The sequence below is a fragment of the Melampsora larici-populina genome, assembly GCF_000204055.1.
Source record: "Melampsora larici-populina 98AG31 unplaced genomic scaffold MELLAscaffold_28, whole genome shotgun sequence".
NCBI classification, from domain to species: Eukaryota; Fungi; Basidiomycota; class Pucciniomycetes; order Pucciniales; family Melampsoraceae; genus Melampsora; species Melampsora laricis-populina.
The window spans coordinates 776,476-794,882 of NW_006768792.1; the positions used below are offsets into that span (position 1 = coordinate 776,476).

General features: G+C 42.9%; 6 protein-coding genes across 6 annotated transcripts; 2 read left to right on the plus strand and 4 right to left on the minus strand.

Moving 5' to 3' along the window:
* Positions 1–1,196: 1,196 nt before the first annotated feature.
* Positions 1,197–1,700, minus strand: MELLADRAFT_108291 (uncharacterized protein; the record flags this gene model as incomplete). Its single annotated transcript, XM_007412047.1, has 2 exons — positions 1,197–1,497; positions 1,531–1,700. The coding sequence occupies 2 exons, from the start codon at positions 1,698–1,700 to the stop codon at positions 1,197–1,199; spliced, it is 471 nt and encodes a 156-aa protein (XP_007412109.1).
* Positions 1,701–2,843: 1,143 nt separating this feature from the next.
* On the minus strand, positions 2,844–3,454 carry MELLADRAFT_108292 (uncharacterized protein; the record flags this gene model as incomplete). The annotated part of the gene is made up of 2 exons (XM_007412046.1): positions 2,844–3,007; positions 3,043–3,454. 2 exons carry the CDS (start codon positions 3,452–3,454, stop codon positions 2,844–2,846), a joined length of 576 nt encoding a protein of 191 aa, XP_007412108.1.
* Positions 3,455–6,151: 2,697 nt separating this feature from the next.
* Positions 6,152–7,555, plus strand: MELLADRAFT_56632 (uncharacterized protein; the record flags this gene model as incomplete). Its single annotated transcript, XM_007411997.1, has 1 exon — positions 6,152–7,555. One exon carries the CDS (start codon positions 6,242–6,244, stop codon positions 6,737–6,739), a length of 498 nt encoding a protein of 165 aa, XP_007412059.1.
* A 282-nt stretch (positions 7,556–7,837) lies between these two features.
* Positions 7,838–9,779, minus strand: MELLADRAFT_75154 (uncharacterized protein; the record flags this gene model as incomplete). The annotated part of the gene is made up of 4 exons (XM_007412045.1): positions 7,838–8,756; positions 8,819–9,144; positions 9,211–9,300; positions 9,386–9,779. 4 exons carry the CDS (start codon positions 9,544–9,546, stop codon positions 8,620–8,622), a joined length of 714 nt encoding a protein of 237 aa, XP_007412107.1.
* Positions 9,780–13,589: 3,810 nt separating this feature from the next.
* Positions 13,590–14,802, plus strand: MELLADRAFT_108294 (uncharacterized protein; the record flags this gene model as incomplete). The annotated part of the gene is made up of 3 exons (XM_007411998.1): positions 13,590–13,785; positions 13,862–14,340; positions 14,761–14,802. The coding sequence occupies 3 exons, from the start codon at positions 13,590–13,592 to the stop codon at positions 14,800–14,802; spliced, it is 717 nt and encodes a 238-aa protein (XP_007412060.1).
* Positions 14,803–15,146: 344 nt separating this feature from the next.
* Positions 15,147–16,474, minus strand: MELLADRAFT_88687 (uncharacterized protein; the record flags this gene model as incomplete). Its single annotated transcript, XM_007412044.1, has 4 exons — positions 15,147–15,276; positions 15,337–15,620; positions 15,676–16,145; positions 16,219–16,474. 4 exons carry the CDS (start codon positions 16,472–16,474, stop codon positions 15,147–15,149), a joined length of 1,140 nt encoding a protein of 379 aa, XP_007412106.1.
* Positions 16,475–18,407: the final 1,933 nt, after the last annotated feature.

Below are 18,407 nucleotides of genomic sequence, written 5' to 3' on the forward strand. Positions count from 1 at the left end.
CCACCTCAACGGTGGTCCTTGCCTCTTGATGTTATTACAATTCCGCCAAGGATTACCGGTGAATCTCAAATGATGTTTATTGAGGATTCATTGGATCCTTTGATAAGGAGATTTGTGTGACACACATACCTACGTAGGAGCAAGGTTGGGTGCTTCAGGAAAATCAGCTAGGGGAGGATTGACTTGCAAAGCACTGTCGGATGAGGCAAAAGGGGGCAAAGTAGCCAACGGATGAATGTGAATTTGAATGAAGGGAATCACAAATGAATCTTGAAATGATTTCTGACCCATGCGCAGAGCTCAAAAATTGCGCTAAAAGCAAATTATGTCCAGTTTTATTTGAATTACTTGCCTATAATTTGAAAATGATGGCTGGTTGATATCTGGAAAAATAATTCATGGTTGACGTTTAACTTGTAATGATTCTCTGACCATTCTTTTGATCTATCTGATTTACTCATCTTGGTCAGTTTGTCATGATTTTTCCCGTGTCGTAACAGTTCTCGTCTTGTTGACTTCTTGTATTCTGAGCTTTGCGGGTAGGAAAGGTCATTGATCATACGTAAAGAATTGTCGTTGTTCGTTACGCTCCCCATCGGATTGGAGCGGAAGAAACCCCAGCGTTTATGGACCTCTTCGTGAGTAAAGGGTCCAAAGATTCGTTTCTCTCGCCGTTCTTTGTATAAATTTGCCATAATTTTATCTTTCACTGCTAATGCTGACGAGTGGTTGTTTGGTGTGAACCATTTTAGGTCTCCCAAAGTATGTGGGGGGATCCCTTGATGGAAGCCGTCGGTTAGGCTTTGCAATACGTGGTTCCATTTCTGCAACAAGTTGCCTTCGGTGAGTAGTATGTTCCATTCTTGTATGTTCATTTCGCATCGTGCTTGTGTTGGCCAATTCTCTAAGTTGGCTTTCTCATTCACTACATACGCACTCCACTGATCGGCCTTCTCACTGGTTCTGTTTTCAATTTTCTCAGATCTTGAATGGGACTCTGGCATTGCGTGTGTATTGCTTCATATCGAAAAGGTCAAGAAATATAAAGAATAAGAACAAGATGAGACAAAAAGGGAAAAACAAAACCAGTCACAATCAGCTTCTACTCATGGTAACAAACAAGTAATCACTCTTTCCTCTATCATAAACAACCTCTCTTTCGACTCTTTTTCTCTTTTTTTTTTTTTTTTTTATACTTACTTTGACGTGTTGGTACTCTTACTTGGTCCAGCTCCGTTTCCTCCTCTACTGCTCCCCATTCCTCTCGTGAAACTACCAGGGCCGATTTGCGGACGAGCGGGACCTCCAGCATTTCCGCCTCCACCGTAACTACTTCCTGACGTACTTGGTCCTCCATATCCGCCATATCCACCATATCCGCTACCACTACTCTGCGGGAACCCGTACCCACTACCAGCATTGTGGTTATAATTATTACTGTATCCACCATTTCTAGTGTTCAGGCTATTAGCATAAGGTGGGTGATAAGGGTGTGGTCTAGAGTTGTGATTGAAGGTATTGAATCCTCACTGATTTTGGCTTTGCTGATTTGGTTTTACATAATTTGGATCAAACACCTTTCCTTTGAACCACGGGTGAGCAGATGAATTGGATTTCGAAGTGTTAACCCCTACTCTCGTATCTGGAAGTGTTGGTATAACCGGTGTTGCTAGGTGAGAAACCAATCTGCCTGTTAACATCGCTGCTTGGGACTCTCCGCTAAATGCTTCATCATCCCAAGGTTTATCAGCGGGATGCGTTCTTCCCGTCACCGGATTGACGTGTTGCCATTCTCCTCCGAGTATATAGGGGTTATCCCCGAAAACGTCTTCTCCTCTATGTTTCGCATCTCTAAGTGCTTGCGCTACTAAGATCGTGTTCAAGGTTCCCACATCCGCCATCGATCCATCCGGCATTCGATGCTCCCAAACATTTCGACGATGTGCAATATCGTACCTCATTGCCGGCATCCACATACCAAAGTTATCTTCTTGAATTTGAAGAACATTTTCTTTATACGCCACTAATCTAGGTGCGATTGGGAAACCTTTCTGACTATCTAAGGTATCATATTCTAATTTTTGATATTTTACCATCAGGTCGAATCTTGTAGACCATTCTGCTCTGCTAAGTCGGTATTTGTTTGGTACCTTCAATCCAACATACGAAATTGTATTGGAGGTGCAACTAACTGTCTTCGTATGTTTAGTCTTCATATAAGTAGAATCTTCAAGCAGCCAAGCAGTAGAGAAAATCGTAACAGGCACATGTATGTTTTTATTGATCATAACATTATTCCAATATTCTGATAGTCGAACCATATTGTGTCTCAATTGGACACCCAGTTTCATGTGAGTATTGGTTTCTTTCTTCGTTGAAGCTGAATTCTTCGTTTTGGTGATTGTTTCATTTCCTTCTCCACCATCTTCATCAGAATCAAACTCATATTCATTTACTCCTGCATCACGTCGTTGGGTTTCGTTATCAACACACCATTCTTTATAAGCTTCAGTTAACATTTTGAATTTAGTGATTTTATCTTTACTGAAAGCAGTTTGGATGTTTCTGATCCATTTGGCGTGTTCTAATTCGACCGTTGGATGTTCCGCGGTACCTTGCACATCGATTTCTGTATGTATCAAAGTATCCCCGTAAAGTAACACAGGCCAGACAATACGTAAGTTTCTTTATCTCTTTTTTTTTTTTTTTTGAATGTGATTTGTAAGGTTTTTAATACTGGGCTTTTGGAAGTTTTGAACGTTCACTTCATCTGACTTGGGATATAATCATAACACTGGACATTAACCATAACACTGGACATAATATTCGTAACACTGGACATCTTATAATGTGTATTTCAGCGTAACACCGGCCACTCTATCTGTGTCTAACACACAACTGTAACACTTGGCTATAACATGTCGGTCTCTATTACCTCTCCTTCTCTGTAGAGGTTGTTTATCGGGTTGGGTCATGAAGAAGATGATAGAAATAGTGAAGGAGAAGACTGGGAAATTAGAAACATCAAGGTATGGAGCTTACCAAAACCAACAGTCGTGTCACCTACAACATCGTTATCGATTTCATTTCGCTGATGTTCGTTGATCTGAACTTCGTCTTCATTCATTTGATCTCTTCTTTCTTGATGACTATCTCCTCCCTGGGCTTCTAACTCGATACCAGTAGGTTTCACTTCTTCCTTTTGATTCTTCAAGTTTTTGAGGTTTTTCTTCGTATTCTTTCCTTTCCCTTTCTTTCCTTTTACATTTATTTCTTTTACATGTGATGGTTCTATCATTTGGAGTTCAGTGTTTTCATCACCGTCTATTTGCATCTCATCGATTTTCTCTAAACTATCGTATTTTTCTTGTGTTTTCTCTTGCGTCGTAACTATCGAGGGTCCTGGAGTTGGCCCTCTGGGTCTTAATGTTCTCCCATGTAGTAAACTCGCCATTGATTGTTGAATTGATTGTTGAGACATTATCGGTATCGTGGTTTTCTTGTGGAAAAAAATTTTTGTTGAAAACAAGAAAAATTTTCGAGAGAAATGTGAGGAGAGGTTTTGATGAGTTATTTGCTGCTATAAGCTATTGGTGAAGTAGATGGGTGGTGAAAACTCTAGTTTTCTCTCCCACCCTTCTCCGATGTGAACATTCTTGTTCTACCAACTTTCCGATACCGTGATATTTACGGTACCGGTCCTTCCTACTTCGGGGCCCGCTCTCTTTGAGTTACATGGAACTTACAGGTGCCGTCGTTCCTTTGGGCACCTGTATCACTCAAGGGAATGAGACGTAACAAGTCTCCAACGTTTTCTAATGTCATGCCTGACTATCAGTGGCTAGTGGAGCGACTTGAATTGGTATGTCTTTTTTTATCTTTCCTCATCTCATTTTCAATTCAAACACTGACATCTTTAATTAATTGTATCACAGGCTTGGCACAACTCCCAATGCAAAGAGTTGAAGGTCTCTATCATGCCAATGATGAAGAAAATCCCTCAATATCAAGAGGCTGCTCGGACCAAAGCTGTGTATATATGTGCAGCTATCCTCGATCCTCGCCTCAAAGTCAATGCGGTCAAAGCGTCAACCATGGAATCTTTGGGTTGGGGACCTGACGATCTAGTCGATTACTTCACCAGGCAAGCAAGAAAGTTTGTACCAGCCATTGATCCTGATATTGAGATCGTCAAACCTCAAGTAGACAGACTCAACCTCGATCGCCCTCAGCACTTCATCAAGCGCCGCAAAATGATTCCTATTGAACACGAGGTGAACAAGTACCTTACTGCCCCTCAAGAAGATGAGCAATGCGACGTCCTTCACTACTGGAGCTTGAATCAACGTCACTGGCCAAATCTAGCTCATATGGCGAAGGCTATGCTTGCTGTCCCTGCAACTAGTGCACCATCTGAAAGGTCTTTTTCCAGTGCGTTAAGAGTCATGAGTGACCACCGGGCTTCTTTCACTACCCAAAACCTCGAGGCTCAAGTTTGCCTCAAAAGCTGGTCCAGACAATTCTCCTAGTTTTTTTCATTTTTATCTTCTAGTTATCTTTTAGCAGTTATGATGACTTCATACACGTAGTTATATGATGAATTTAAGTTTTCTAGTAGTTTGGATACTGATACTAATGATCTAGTAGATACATGTGATCGTGAAATATATGAAATGAGACCCTGCCTACCCCCTTCCACACCTATTTCGTGCCCAAAATGAGCCTGACCTGTGCCCAAAATGACCAAGACCCTACCTAGCCCCGGGGCCTGATTTTTGGGGCGTGTACTGGTTGGCCCTGCCTCATTTTTGATGACCTTTGGGTATCAACGGGGCATGTGGGAGCCCCGTGGCCGGCCACAAAGTTTTGGGGCCGGGTCATAGCCCTATCTCCAATCTCCCTTTTGATAAGAAAGGAACACCACTGTTTTCTTATCTCATCACAGCAAAATTTCTTTTCCTCCCACCCGCTCCTTCACCCGCTGCGCAGAGAACTACTCTATCCAGGGAGTCCACGGCCTTAGGCCCCCCCCAAACACCTGATACCTACACACAGAGACTCCAGGGTTAGATTGGAGCTTATGTGCGTATGGTGATAGTATAGAAGAATACTTAGTTATGTAGTTATACATAATAAAAACCAAGTAATTAATGTTGGTAACTTGGTATTAACGGAATGGAATGAGAGAAAATTTGGAACTTTACATACGACATGTTACTAACGGGTCGGACTTCTTTCTACCTATTTTACCACTCATTGTTTGATGATGTCAAAGCTCTTTACCGGTTTCCGATTTTTCTATTCCATTGCGTTTACTGTCGTCGATTATCGCTATAAGGTTCTATCTTACGCGTATTTCTTTTCGCGTCCCACCCACCCTTGTTCCCTGTTCTTTTGTTGTTTGGCTTTTTTCTTATTTTCTTATTCTTCTGGTTATTAGTTTTTTCTTTTAACAATTCTTTTGGTTATTTTTAGTTCCTTTTTTGTTTCTTTTTCTTTTTTTTCCTTTATTAGTTTATTTTATCTTTTGTGTAGTTTCAGTTCAATATTTTTTGAGTTATCAGTTTTATTTAGGCCTCTAGCCACCCCGTAGGGTGTTGTTTATGTTATCATGATCAAGTCAATTTATTTACCCTCACCGCCAACATATTTACCTCGGATTGGAAAATCCGAGGTATTATCGGATTACCAACCTCCAACAGAAGCTGTCCGAGGTTTGATCCGAGGCAACTCCCAGCGCAGAAGATTACCTCAGACAAAAACCTCGGACAGACCTTGTCCGAGGTTTTACCTCCGATGATGCCTCGGATTCCGCAACCCGAGGCATCTGTGTTGGCAGTGCCTAGGCATTCAGCCTAGGATTTTTTATCCCAAAACACACTGCATCTTCCGCTTCAGTGTTTTCATTAGAGTATCTTAGTAAGTTTTACAGCTGTTCAAGAAATTCGTGTCTTGGTCGCACGAATTTTCAAAAAAAAAACCCCCCAATACAGGTGCTGCGCACCTGTATTTGCTGTGGTATGGACCAGAGAGTAGATCAATCCCCAGCCCCGAGAGACATCATAATCAGGTATTGGGGTCATCAACCCATCACTTCCACATCAAACATTTTCTGCCAAACCAAAAATTTCCTCGCCAGACCATCCATCGCATCACCCACCATCACTTCCCATCAGGTTTGTCCCACCCGTTTCCCTCTTGACCTCAACTATCCTGACACCTCGACTTCCTCCTTCCAGACATGAGAGTCCGCCCTGGAAAGTATGATGTAGGAATCAAGGTACTTGCGGTGCAGTACCTCCGCGCAGGCAAGACGTTAGCTCAAGTCCAGCGCATACTGAAGTCTCCAGTCAGCATCCAGACAATATCTCGGTGGCACTCCTTGTTTCAACGAACCCACTCAGTAATCCGGAACCCTGATAACTACGAGCGTCTCAGAAGACACACCAAATTGACCGACAAGGATTGTGATTTCATGTTAGAGCTCCTCGAAGGTAATCCAGGCCTCTACTTAGACAAATATCGCCGCGGTGTCTATCGCCATACCGGAACCTGGATCTCCTTGCAAACAGTTGCGAGTGATCTCAAGGATTGCCTCCATCTGACTCTCAAGAAAGCCAGAACGGTGCACCCTAATCAGAGTGCCGCCAAGCGTGCTCAGTACTTACACGCGGTAGGAGCACTGCACCCCAACATGTTGGTGTTTCTAGGTACGCTGTCTCAAGGTTTTCTTTTGTGATTATCCCACTTAGCTAACTGTGCGTGCTTTGGCCTTTCATCATTAGATGAGTGCGCGATCCAGGAACGATATCTGCGTAGGGAAATGGCGTGGGCCAAACGAGGCCAACGGACGGCCCGAATCCCCTGGAGTCGTGGTGGTAAGCGATTCTCGCTCTTACCGGCCATATTCCGTGGAGGTGTTCTGGCTGCGGACTGCCAAGAAGGCAGTTACGATCGAAAAGATTTTGAAGGCTTCCTGAAACATTGTTTGGTAAGGGTTCCTGGTGCTCATTTGGTTTGTTTATACATATTGACTGATGACTTCCCGTAGTTTCCTGTAATGAATTCGTACCCAAACGCCAATTCTGTCCTGGTCATGGACAATGCACGTATCCACCATGGCGGGCGCATCGATGAACTGGCGGCCGAAAGAGGAATCCGGATTCTGTACCTACCTCCATACTCGCCAGACCTGAATCCCATCGAAAAAGCTTTCAGCGTGCTTAAATCTCACTTTCGGCGTACTCAAAGCCTCATCCAAACGCCGCCTGACAAGAAGATCGATTTGATCTTGGATAGGACTTGGGGACGGTTTTCTGCCGCTCTCATGCATAAGTTGTATGCGGTATGCGGGTATTGGATCTAATGGTGGAATTTCAGGCTGGAAATTGTGATAGGGTGATACTTTGGGTTGTTTCAAAGCGATCAACCCGCTGGAATCTTTTTTTACCTCCCGAAGAAAGTCTAAAGTCTTTGTTCTGAAAGTTTGGAACCTCTTTTGTCCGATTGAAGATTGATTTTGGGACCTGCCAATGAAACGAATCCTTGTGACCTTAAAAAGCGATTGTGAGCTCAGAAAGCGCACATCCCCAGTCTGAGACTGAGCCCGAATGAATGGCTCAAGGCACATCGATGGAAAGAACTCGACGTGCCTTGAAGAGGTGAGTTTTTGAGTGACACATCACATTTTTGAGGGACCACTCACACACTCGTTTTGGAGTGTGTGATGTTCAAGTCACATAAGCTCCAAAGCTCCAGAAATGGACCCGAAGGTCAAGACTTCGCCTGATTGCTATCAGGACATCGGGCGACAAAAAGGTCTCAGAGTGGCAATATTCAAGTTCATTAAGTTCATGAACGCTGGAGGACAAAGGTTTGTGATTGCAAGCTAAAGGACGGTCTTCCACTTCGACTTTTCGAACCGACACCAGTGGGATAAACAAAGACTGAGCAAACATGTATGAACTATTCGACAGCTCACATGGTCGATATCAAAATTAGAAAACAAATTCAGGGGATATAGATCTCTTTATCGGAACCATTACCAATAAAAGAAAGAAATTTTTGAAAATATTCATAGATACAATAGGCCACACAGGCGTTTGGTAGCTATCTCAAAGTGACTTTAGGTGAAGGTTATATTTGGGAACGGCCTTAAAAAGGTTGTCAGCGTGAGCAAAAGGAAGGCCAAGACTGCGAAAAGTAGCAAAATTGTAAGTTTCGCGATCCAACAAACGTCCAAAATCAGTTATACCCTCTTCAGCGAGGATATCCCGAGTCTTCTTTGCTTTGGGGCTTATGCCAGCAAAGGTTAAGAAGTCTTCGAAAGGTGCGAGCTGAGGAGGGGGGGACAAGCAAGAAGACTGGGCCGCAACCTGAGAAGCATGGGGTGGGTTGTAAGGCGCAGGCGTTGGGGTGATCATCGGGGAGACGCCAAAAGGAAAGGACGGAGGGGGGGTTGGAAAGGCTGAGGGACCTAGGGGTTGACCGTAGTAGTTATGGTGAACGACAGTACCGGAAGCAGGGGCATCAGCGGATTGGGCAGTTGGTTTTGAAGGTGTAACACCAAGGAACAACTCTTTCTGTTTCTGGTAGTCGGCCACATCGAACCAGCGAAAATCAGGGCGTTTCGTAGGGGGGTTCACCTCGTCGACACCTGGTACGCCATTGGCCTACAAACTCGTCTGGACCGTCTTCGTCGCCAGCTTCAGCACTGATGGTAATCCTAGGGTCATCAAACGCATCTACAGGAAGTTCTACTTTCGCCAGGTCAGCTTTGTATACATATCAATCGAATCGAAGGCATTACAGGACTTACCTTTGTCATCATCATCAGAGAGCTCAGGAATCGGTGCGGGTCTCTTGTTAGGAGAATTTCGGCTGGAAAGAGCCCCAGTAGGAAGGGAAGTGCAGATGGTTGAAGGGGAACCAGAGAAAGATTTGGATGAAGACCCAAGGGTTGAAAAGATCAAAGGATTTATATGTGGGTTCAAAGACAAGACCAAAGACGACTGCGAGTTAGTCGGGCCAGCTGAAGCATTGTTAACAAAGTTGATCATTGAGGTGGTTGATAGGCCGATCAAGCGTCCGTTGACAGGTGAGTTATTTGGGGATAAGCGCAGGCTGGAGCCTCGGTTGAACAGCCTAGATAAGAAGGATGTGTCAGGGAAACTCAAATGGTTGTTCATCACAGGCCAGAAGCGAACTTACGGAGATTGTGGTGTGCCTTGGGCCATCATCGCTTGGTAGCTGCGAGTACGGATGACATGAGACATTGTGTCGATTCGGCCATCAGCCGGCCTGATTGAATCAAACTGTATTAGCCGGTCCTGCACAAAGCAAAAGGAAAAGATGGAGAAATCAACAGAAGAAAGAAAAGGCTGACGAAGGAACCTGGAACAGCTTTTGGTTGACCATAGTGCGAGCTTTAGTGATTGTGATCTTAAACGTCAAGTCGGGGAATTGCTTGCTGCTGGGATCAGGTGGTACAAGCGTGTTCGTTGGGACAGAAAAACGGGTGGCCTCCTTTTTATGCGACTTCGCCATCTGGCCAAATTGTGGTTGATGAAATCGATGAGGTATGGAAGGAAATCAAAAACGTCTGGTGGCTAGCGGGTCGAGGTGGGTGATTGAATTGGCCTTTGGGTGAGGAGATCTAAGGGATACGGAAGCTTGCTCGAAGGCGTGGTCGGGGACTGAATGGTAGACCAAACTGGTGGAGGCCGGCCACCGTTCCATTGTTTGGTCTTCGATCCTGGATTGGGTATCTGGATTGCTCGATGTGATGATGAGGAAGTTGTGGATGGGCGATTGAACTCGCCTCGCAAACATCGACAAACAAACCCGCAGGGCGGTACAGGATACACCTTCCGAGGTGGTCGGATTTTGAATTACAGGCAGACTGCGGTCCGCAGCACCTGTATTGGGTTTTTTTTTTGAAAATTCGTGCAACCAAGACACGAATTTCTTGAACAGCTGTACTTGATCTCATTTCTGAAACACATATAAATGAAGCATCTGAGTTAGGGCACACTAAAGAATTGATGGAAAACACCAGAGAATTCGAAGGGCAACTCAGCATGCGAGCGACCGCTCGCGAGCGGACCGACGCAGCCGTCGTCAATGGCTGATCTGTACACGTAGTTTGTATATTTTGGAACCTGTCAGAACTACATTTCCCGTTTGGTAATTGGAAACCTAAAGCCTCCCAAAACGTTTTCCATATCCGTATTCAGATTTCCTTATCCGTGTGATCCACCTGTGCATTATAACTCCATCACATATACAATTTACCATAATATGATAACATGATAACCAACGATTAAGCAATGGAACACATGCAAACAAAACAACAACCGTTACCGGACTGATGATTTCCCCAGCCTTAAGCAATTCTAAGGCTGGGAAGAAGTCAACTTGGCTCATGATATCCATGATCACTCATCTGACTGCTGAATGATCAGATGATCAGCAGATACCACAACGTGAAAATCATCACTTTGCGTTTGACCACGACCAAAATCGGTATGATGTACCAACAAAAGCACAAAAATTTACCCAACACATATATCATAAAGTTTGTCAACTTCATTCACGGAAGTACGAACACATATTAAGATGACAATTCTAATGTTGCCTCCTTGTTATTGTCGATAATTTCATTCCTCATAAACAAATAAATATACCATTTAACACCTTAAGACTATTAATATATTCAATATCCAAAACTTAATAACCTGCAATTGCAATCCGAAATGCTGCTACGTCAATTGGTTGACCAGCTAACTATGTTAGACCACGAAACCTATGAGACTCTAACGTTGAGCCAACTTGTCGTGTTCTGCAATCTTTCAGCGGATTTCATGAAACGGACAGCAGGCGTATATGTCACTGGACCTACCCAACTACCAATTGAGTTCCTAACTCAATGTCTCGATTCCGCCCAGTCTCCTAAATCTTGGGCTTCGTTGTGGTATTTCACCCTGGACGCTCTGCCATCATGCCACTACAACCCCACATTATTCGCATCAAATGGTATACCTGGACCACTAAGGCATAAGCATGCTCTCACCATACCAGAACGCACGTTCCATCCGCCCACCTCACATTGTCTGTCTTGCACAACCCCATGTGGCAAACCGATTGCATTAACAATCCGGAAACAAGTATATGGCTATTTATTCGACATTGGTGGAATTGAGAGTGTCCAATCATTTTCTGGTTACTGTAGAAGTAAGTGACCACATATTAAAAAGAGGTGAACTGTACTGATGTCGGACATTTTCGATGTGCAGAATGTTCATCCACGTATACCCCGTGTTACGTTCGCCGAAAGTGCCGTCGCCAAAGGGAAAGAGAATATTACACTCCTCTTGAAGGTCAGCCAACTGAGTATTTTCAAGTTACTCAACATTTCTTCATGACACACAAGCTGTGTGACTACTTCAACCACCTGCAAAGCCTGGCCGTGTAAGTCATCAATTATACACATACCCAGCATGATGACATGAGTTTGATTCCGATAATACATCATATCAGTGTATCTGTACACAACCTTGTCCTTTCCTACAATGACTCGCATGCCAAGACAGATACCACGTATGCAAACGACTTCAACAAAGATCGATTCAAAAGGCGGATCACCGAAAACACCTGCTCTTTAGGTCTAGATCTGCACCGCCTAATGAGATTAACAAACGAACGTGGCGTACGATTGAAAAGCGACGCCGGAAGTTGCGATGATCGAAGGTTTCACTCTGCGATGGAGCAACACAAGTTGTGGCTAGAGCAAGAGGGTTCTGTCTACAGGGCACATGTTTGTTCTCTTTGCACCGATTTCACACCCTTACCTGACTCAGAAGACTATAAAGGTCAGACCTCCACCTCTTTCATACTATCATATCACATATGAATACTAAAGTTTGTAAGATGATTTACTATACCTTAGTAATCCGAGCAGTAGTTACCGATGGTGTCACGATTGGTCACTGGGCTTGCAGCGCTTCCGAAATTCAACTCAAGTCGCTTGACCCTAATACCACAATGAACCACTGTGATCAACCTCTGGAGAAGGTTAACAATCGGTTTTGCGCAGAACACATGGTGTCACTTGGGAATATTTGCCTAGCCCAGCCTTGCATATCTCCTCGAGAACCAGGAAAAGAGACATGTGGTGATCCTGAACACGAAGCAGCACACCTTGCATTCAAAGACCGCAACAGCTCATTCTTTGGCCTACCTAGGCGTTTCACTCGTGCAAATAATCACATCAATCTCGATCCTAGTGTAATGCTTTCCGCTGAAACAGGTGAGGTCAATCTAACCGCCAAAGACCTCATGTATTCGGAGGTAGAGGAGCGGGAGCATGAGGGTGCGCGCGACGGCGGTGATAACAGCAAAAAAAAACCAAAGATCTTGTTGTCCCGCATCAGGACACACAACGAACAGTTGATGGTTTCACCGTGTGGGGTCATCATGGCGCGTAAGACTTGTTTTAAATCAGAATCAGTAACTAAGGTTAAAGTAAGTGATTATAAACTTATAAAGTTTTGAACCAGCTAACCAATGTGCTATGATCCCAGGAATGGATTCAAGAGGTATTTCCGGATGAAATGCCCCAAGTGATCTTCTACGATAATGCATGTAACCTACACTCTCACATCCGCACTAGTGCTGAGGATACACACGCGTTCCGGAACACAATACTACCTGTAGATGCCTTTCACATCAAGTCTCACAAGGAAACACATACATCATGTCGCCTCAACAATGATCCGCAACTGTTCCCACAACTCAAGCGACCCGACGGCAGCTGGAGGTTCAACTCGTCCGCGGCCGAAATAGTCAACTCTTGGTTTGGTCGTTTTGATTCAATCTGCCGAAATATGCATTCTGTTAAATACAATTTCTTCCTTGAAGAAATGATCAGGCTACATAATGTTCGAACGTGTGGGAAGGTGGCATCTCGACCTAATGTGTCATTCTTTGGAAATATATTGTTCAAGACTGAATCGTTGTAATTGCAGCTGGCACTAATGTAATTGGATGTACAGTACATTCCATAAACTGTTTTACAAATTATTGATATTTATTTCTTGTTAAACAAAATAAAATTTCTTGTGTTATATAAGCATATCATTGATTGGTTTCCCGTATATATTTATATTATTTGTGTCTATTCATTTTAAAAATTAATGGACAAAATTTTGTTATCCTTATGCGCGGTGAATATTTATTCGTATATAATCACATTTGATATTAGAAAATGACCATGAGTGATTGGTTCCATTATTAAAGTATCACCTCGCTCATACGCGCTCACCCTGAGCGCTTACTTACAAGTATCATATATGGCACAGATATCATAACTTACTAGTCTCGATCGTTTACAAAGCGATCGAGACTTACAATTTTACCTTTGAGACAAAGGTAAACGTATCGCCGATTGGTTATAAACCAATACAAAATATAACACATCTTGATCACATCTTTCCACTTACGCTATCTAATTGTCCAATGCCATATTTCCTCTCTATCATTGCCTTAAATTATTAAAGTTCATATAATCAATATATTCACTAATCAAGACAATGTCTACAAACATTCGAAAACCTAGTCTTGTAGATAACAACACATCGTCTCCACCTATTGTCAGCCAAACTGAAACTAGCGATAACTTATCCAGTACTTCTACCTCCCGCGGTATGATCATGCCTGCAGGAGAATCGAATGAAGAGGTGTCGGAAGCAGATAACCGGGACGCGGAACAGCAGTCATCTAGTGATGGTAATGTGGAGTTTCGATCATACCAGGAAGTTCATAAACTAATCAAAGACGAATGCTATTATTTCGGGTTGATTAGACGTTTCTGATATTTCAAGCGAACTGTCACTCCCGTTCCGATGTTTATTCAAAACGAGGAGCGGTTTTATATTCTTTGTTCAAGTCCATGATTTTGAAGAAGCCACGTTAACTTACAACATCAAACAAGACATTCGCGACAAGCCTTCCAAACTGGTTGTGTACAAATCGTATAAACCATTTGTCTGTGGCTCTGTATCACGTGATATACTTGATCGCTGGGTATTCAGATATGTTCAAGTTGAAAGCGAACTGGTCAAAGGACCGATCTGGGCGAAGTTCAACAAAACTTGGCGATCGATGGAGGATCATGGTCGTGATGCGGCATTTGAGAGAGTGCGATCCAACTTGTATGCTGCCAAAATGTTGAGGCACTTTCAGAAAGCTCTCAAGACACGATGGGTAACACCTGAAAAAGTGTTGAAGAAGAAATCCAAGTTATTAAGACGGACCCTACACGCAACTTCAAGGGGATTGCAGGTATGCTTCGCTATGTATAAAACAGCTAATTATTAATTGGCCTCATCCTGATCACTTTACTATGTTTGCTTTGTAGGTTCCTTCGGCTTTTATATTGCATACAATTGGACCACTCCGATACGAACCCTCTTGGCTTTTGTGTGAAGCACCAGTTGATGACAATAACCAACGTTACGTGCATCCATATTCTTTTGCTTGTACTCAAGACGCAGAAGACCCTTGGACCCACATAATCCACGCATTTATCCACTTTGCATACGAGAGCAGTGAATTTAAGTCTTTGATTGCGCAATTGGATTGCGATGGTGATGGAACTATTTCAAGCGTTGTATGTTATCATAAGAGGTAAGAATGTATTTTTAATAATCGACATTGGCTAGAGCAGTCTTGATTGATGAAACAACTTGACTCGGGTTGCAGAACCAGCTACCATTCGGTCGAACTCGGTGGAATTATAGATAGGGTGTTTATGCTCTTCAAAGGTCATCATAAGTGTAACATTGTGTGTCACGAGCTGGGATTAAAAATCTTTGAAGCCGAAGAAGATACTTGGAATCAGGACTAATGAATCCACACACAGCAATTCCCCAGCCATACACTCTCTCTCGCATCCTATCTATGTTTTATATAAATTATCACCTTTATTTTTCCCTAATCCTTTATTATTTGTTTGGTAGGCGTTGAACAAATACTATAATATTTAAGAATGTAACTATCTGAATACTTCGGACAAACATTACACTATCAATCATGGAGTGAAACATACTATTTTACTTGGTCAATACAACAGTTATAGTGCACATATTTTATTTAAGGTTGACGCTTCCTACATGTTCGCATACCTCATTACATTCGTGTTGGTCTACAAATTTGCTAAATGCTAAATCAACAGCTTTAGCCATTTCTACGCTTTGGCGACTGTGATATGGAACTGTCCTATGGAGTATGTGGCATCAGGATATGTACTGAATCACATCATAGGGCGAGAGCACTAACTCTTTGTCATAACATACTATGTTGCTCAAGTTTCCATGTTCATCGCAGTCCAGATTGGCGATCAAGGTGCGGTCACCACTAAGTTCATACGTGTAGTGTAAGAAAGCGTAGATCAGACTCGTCCAAGGCCAAGCTTCTGGTTCCATTGAAGGCTCGTTGTGGAAAGCGTTGACATGAATAAATCGGTGGAAACGAGCGGTGGTTGCTCCCTTGAATATTTTCCAGAGTGGCTCATTATCGGTAGTTGCGGTAGCCGAACTCTGCAATATATGCAACGGCTGGACCTGTGGACACAATCGTTTCAACAACAGTAAGTAATCATACAAGTGAATAACTTACCGACATCGAGGACGCGACGATGGCCCATTGTAGGTGCAAAGGGTTGATATTGCCATTGCCGTTCTCCCTTCGCTTCCTGAACAGATCCTTTTGAAACGATTCCAAAGCCATCGCGACGTATCGGCTGTTTTGAGCTCGCTCAAAACAGTGGGAACGACCTTGTGACAGCAAGTTCGCCCATGTGAGGTTGTACTTGATATGATATGATCCGGCGATTTGATAGTCTCGGTGATGAAGGTAGGCTTTGCGAACGACCCAGTCTAATGAGTGGTTTGCTACTTGGACTTGTTGTCCCTCGCTATAACCCACACGATCGTCCAAGTAAGGCACGACCTCCAATGGATTGTAGTGTGGTTGCTGATCTCGGAAACATTTGGGCGACAATCGGTATAGCATACCATTCTTTTTACGTCCTAAATCCTCTATGGTTTCATAATAAGGTACTATATCGGACTCGTCTTCGATAGTTTCTATACATTCAATAGGCACCAATAACTTACAGTCAGTGAGATGTCTAATAATATTTATACCTCATATACTTACGAGACTGTTCAAGAATGTCATTGGCATAGTTATAGCTGTCTTCAAGTCCATCAAGAACTAGACTTCCTGCAAAACTAGTAGATACCGCCTGTGCCTGACCAACTTCAATCGACATTGCAGAAAACTCGAAACTGGCGCCACGATGAGGATCGGAGATATCCAGAGCGGGATTGAGATCGCTTCCCGTGATTTCTTGAGATACTTCCTCTTCATCTTCTGGATCTGGAGTGACAAAGTTGTAATTGGTAGCAGGCATGGTTACGTTTACAGAATCCATTTGTACGATATGGATCCTATTGAAATAGGGTCAGCATGACCAGATGCGAAAATGATTAATATATAACCTACAATTTACGCGAAAGTAATGTTTAGATATTGCTTGGATATTGGGTAAGTCGAGGTTGCACATTTTCATGCAGGGTTCGGACTAACGGGTATTCAATTTTCCTTTATTTATATAAAACCACATGCATTGATAATGTGACACCGTGATTGTTTTATATATTGCATGAACCATAGGTATCATACTTCTCCACTCAAAGTTGTTCAAGAAATAAATTCGGTATTGCAAGAGAAGATATAACATAAAATTTTTTTTGGGGTTTTTTACGATGAGATATAGTATGATACAATTAATGAGGTAGGTAGAAAAAAATGAATCCAACATAGATTACATACATGTAATGATAATGATAGTCAAAAATGTAAGACAGGGATATCTCTCCTTTGTATGAATAGTATGAATTAGGAAATAGTTAAACATGTTTAACTATTTTAACTCCCTGGTTCTCTTCAATCTGGTTTCGTTTGTTCACTAATCGCCATTCAGCTGCGAAATGTTTAATACCTTGTTTGACAGAGTCCTCGCCATGTTGAACTACATACGGATCTAAGCGATCGTGTGTTATTGTTTCCAGCCAGCGTTGATATCGAGTGGAGGTTGGTTGGACATAGATGTGAGTGTGACCAAAAAGATACTTCCACGCATCAATGGTAGTTTGTTTGTTGCATTCATCCAGATAACTTTTCATCATTCGCATATTGACTTCCCGAGGCCATGGTATCAATTTGGTGACAGTCGAGTCGGAGTTGTTTTCATTTGACGCAGGCTTGGATCGCTTGTTGATGTGTTGTGCCTGGTTTGTAACGGTAGAAGATGATTGGCGTCTTTTGGTGCTTGAGCTTGATGGCTGACTGGTTTGGTTGTCCGATGATTGAGATTGCTCACTACCGTCATCGCTGCTTGGTTCAAAATTGCCGTGTATATATCTATTTTTCAACTCGGCTGGTGTGTTATTTCTCGCAGGTGACGGTGTTTTCGTAATTCCAGAAGGGCTAAGATTGGAATGGCCCGGTTTGCTGAGCCACGGTAGTAGGTGTCGACTTTCCATTAGTGATGTGATTGAAGGTTTTGTGAGTGATGCTCGATGGATTTCGACATCTTGGCAGTGGTCAGGGTTGATCGACGGAAAGACGATCAACAACTTGCGTGTCTCGGCGCAATATTTCTCCTTGTGTGATAACTTCATATTAGCCTAATTGTAATAAGTCAGTAATATATCGATCTCCAGTTTGAATACGATGAAAAAGTACTAACCCATAACTGTTCCTCTTCATTCCAGACTTGTAAAAGTCCGACCCAGTCCTCTCCCAATTTATCCTTGACCAGCTCCAGGATTTCCTCCGACATGTTCAATGCGAAGTGCGGCCAGGTGGACACGTTGGTTCTGAACAAGCGAGGCTTTTCCTAAAAGCAAATACAATAGAAAGTAAGTGTCGGTGTCCAATTGTTGTTAGTTAAAATGGAACTTACAAAAGAACATGACCACACAAACAATGATATATTCTTGTCAGCCTGTGAATCTTGTTCTTGTTGGAGTCGTTCTTCGGCTTGCTTTTTCAAAGTTAGATGTAAAAATTTATTTGCTTCGCCTTGGCACACACGCCGTCCAATGTCGATTTCAGATGGAGAAACTTCCACAGTATGTTGCTTGTTGACAACATCGTCAGCTTTCTTAGCGAGAGCGTCCTCCTTGTTTTTGCGATTGCGACGATGTGGTATACATCCTCCGGCCTGTTTGTTTAAGTTGTCACAACACTTTATATACATTTTATTAGTCAGTAACTCATCGAATATGACTGGCATGCTGTGGACAAGGTCACTTACGTCAGAGCATGCTCGCACACTG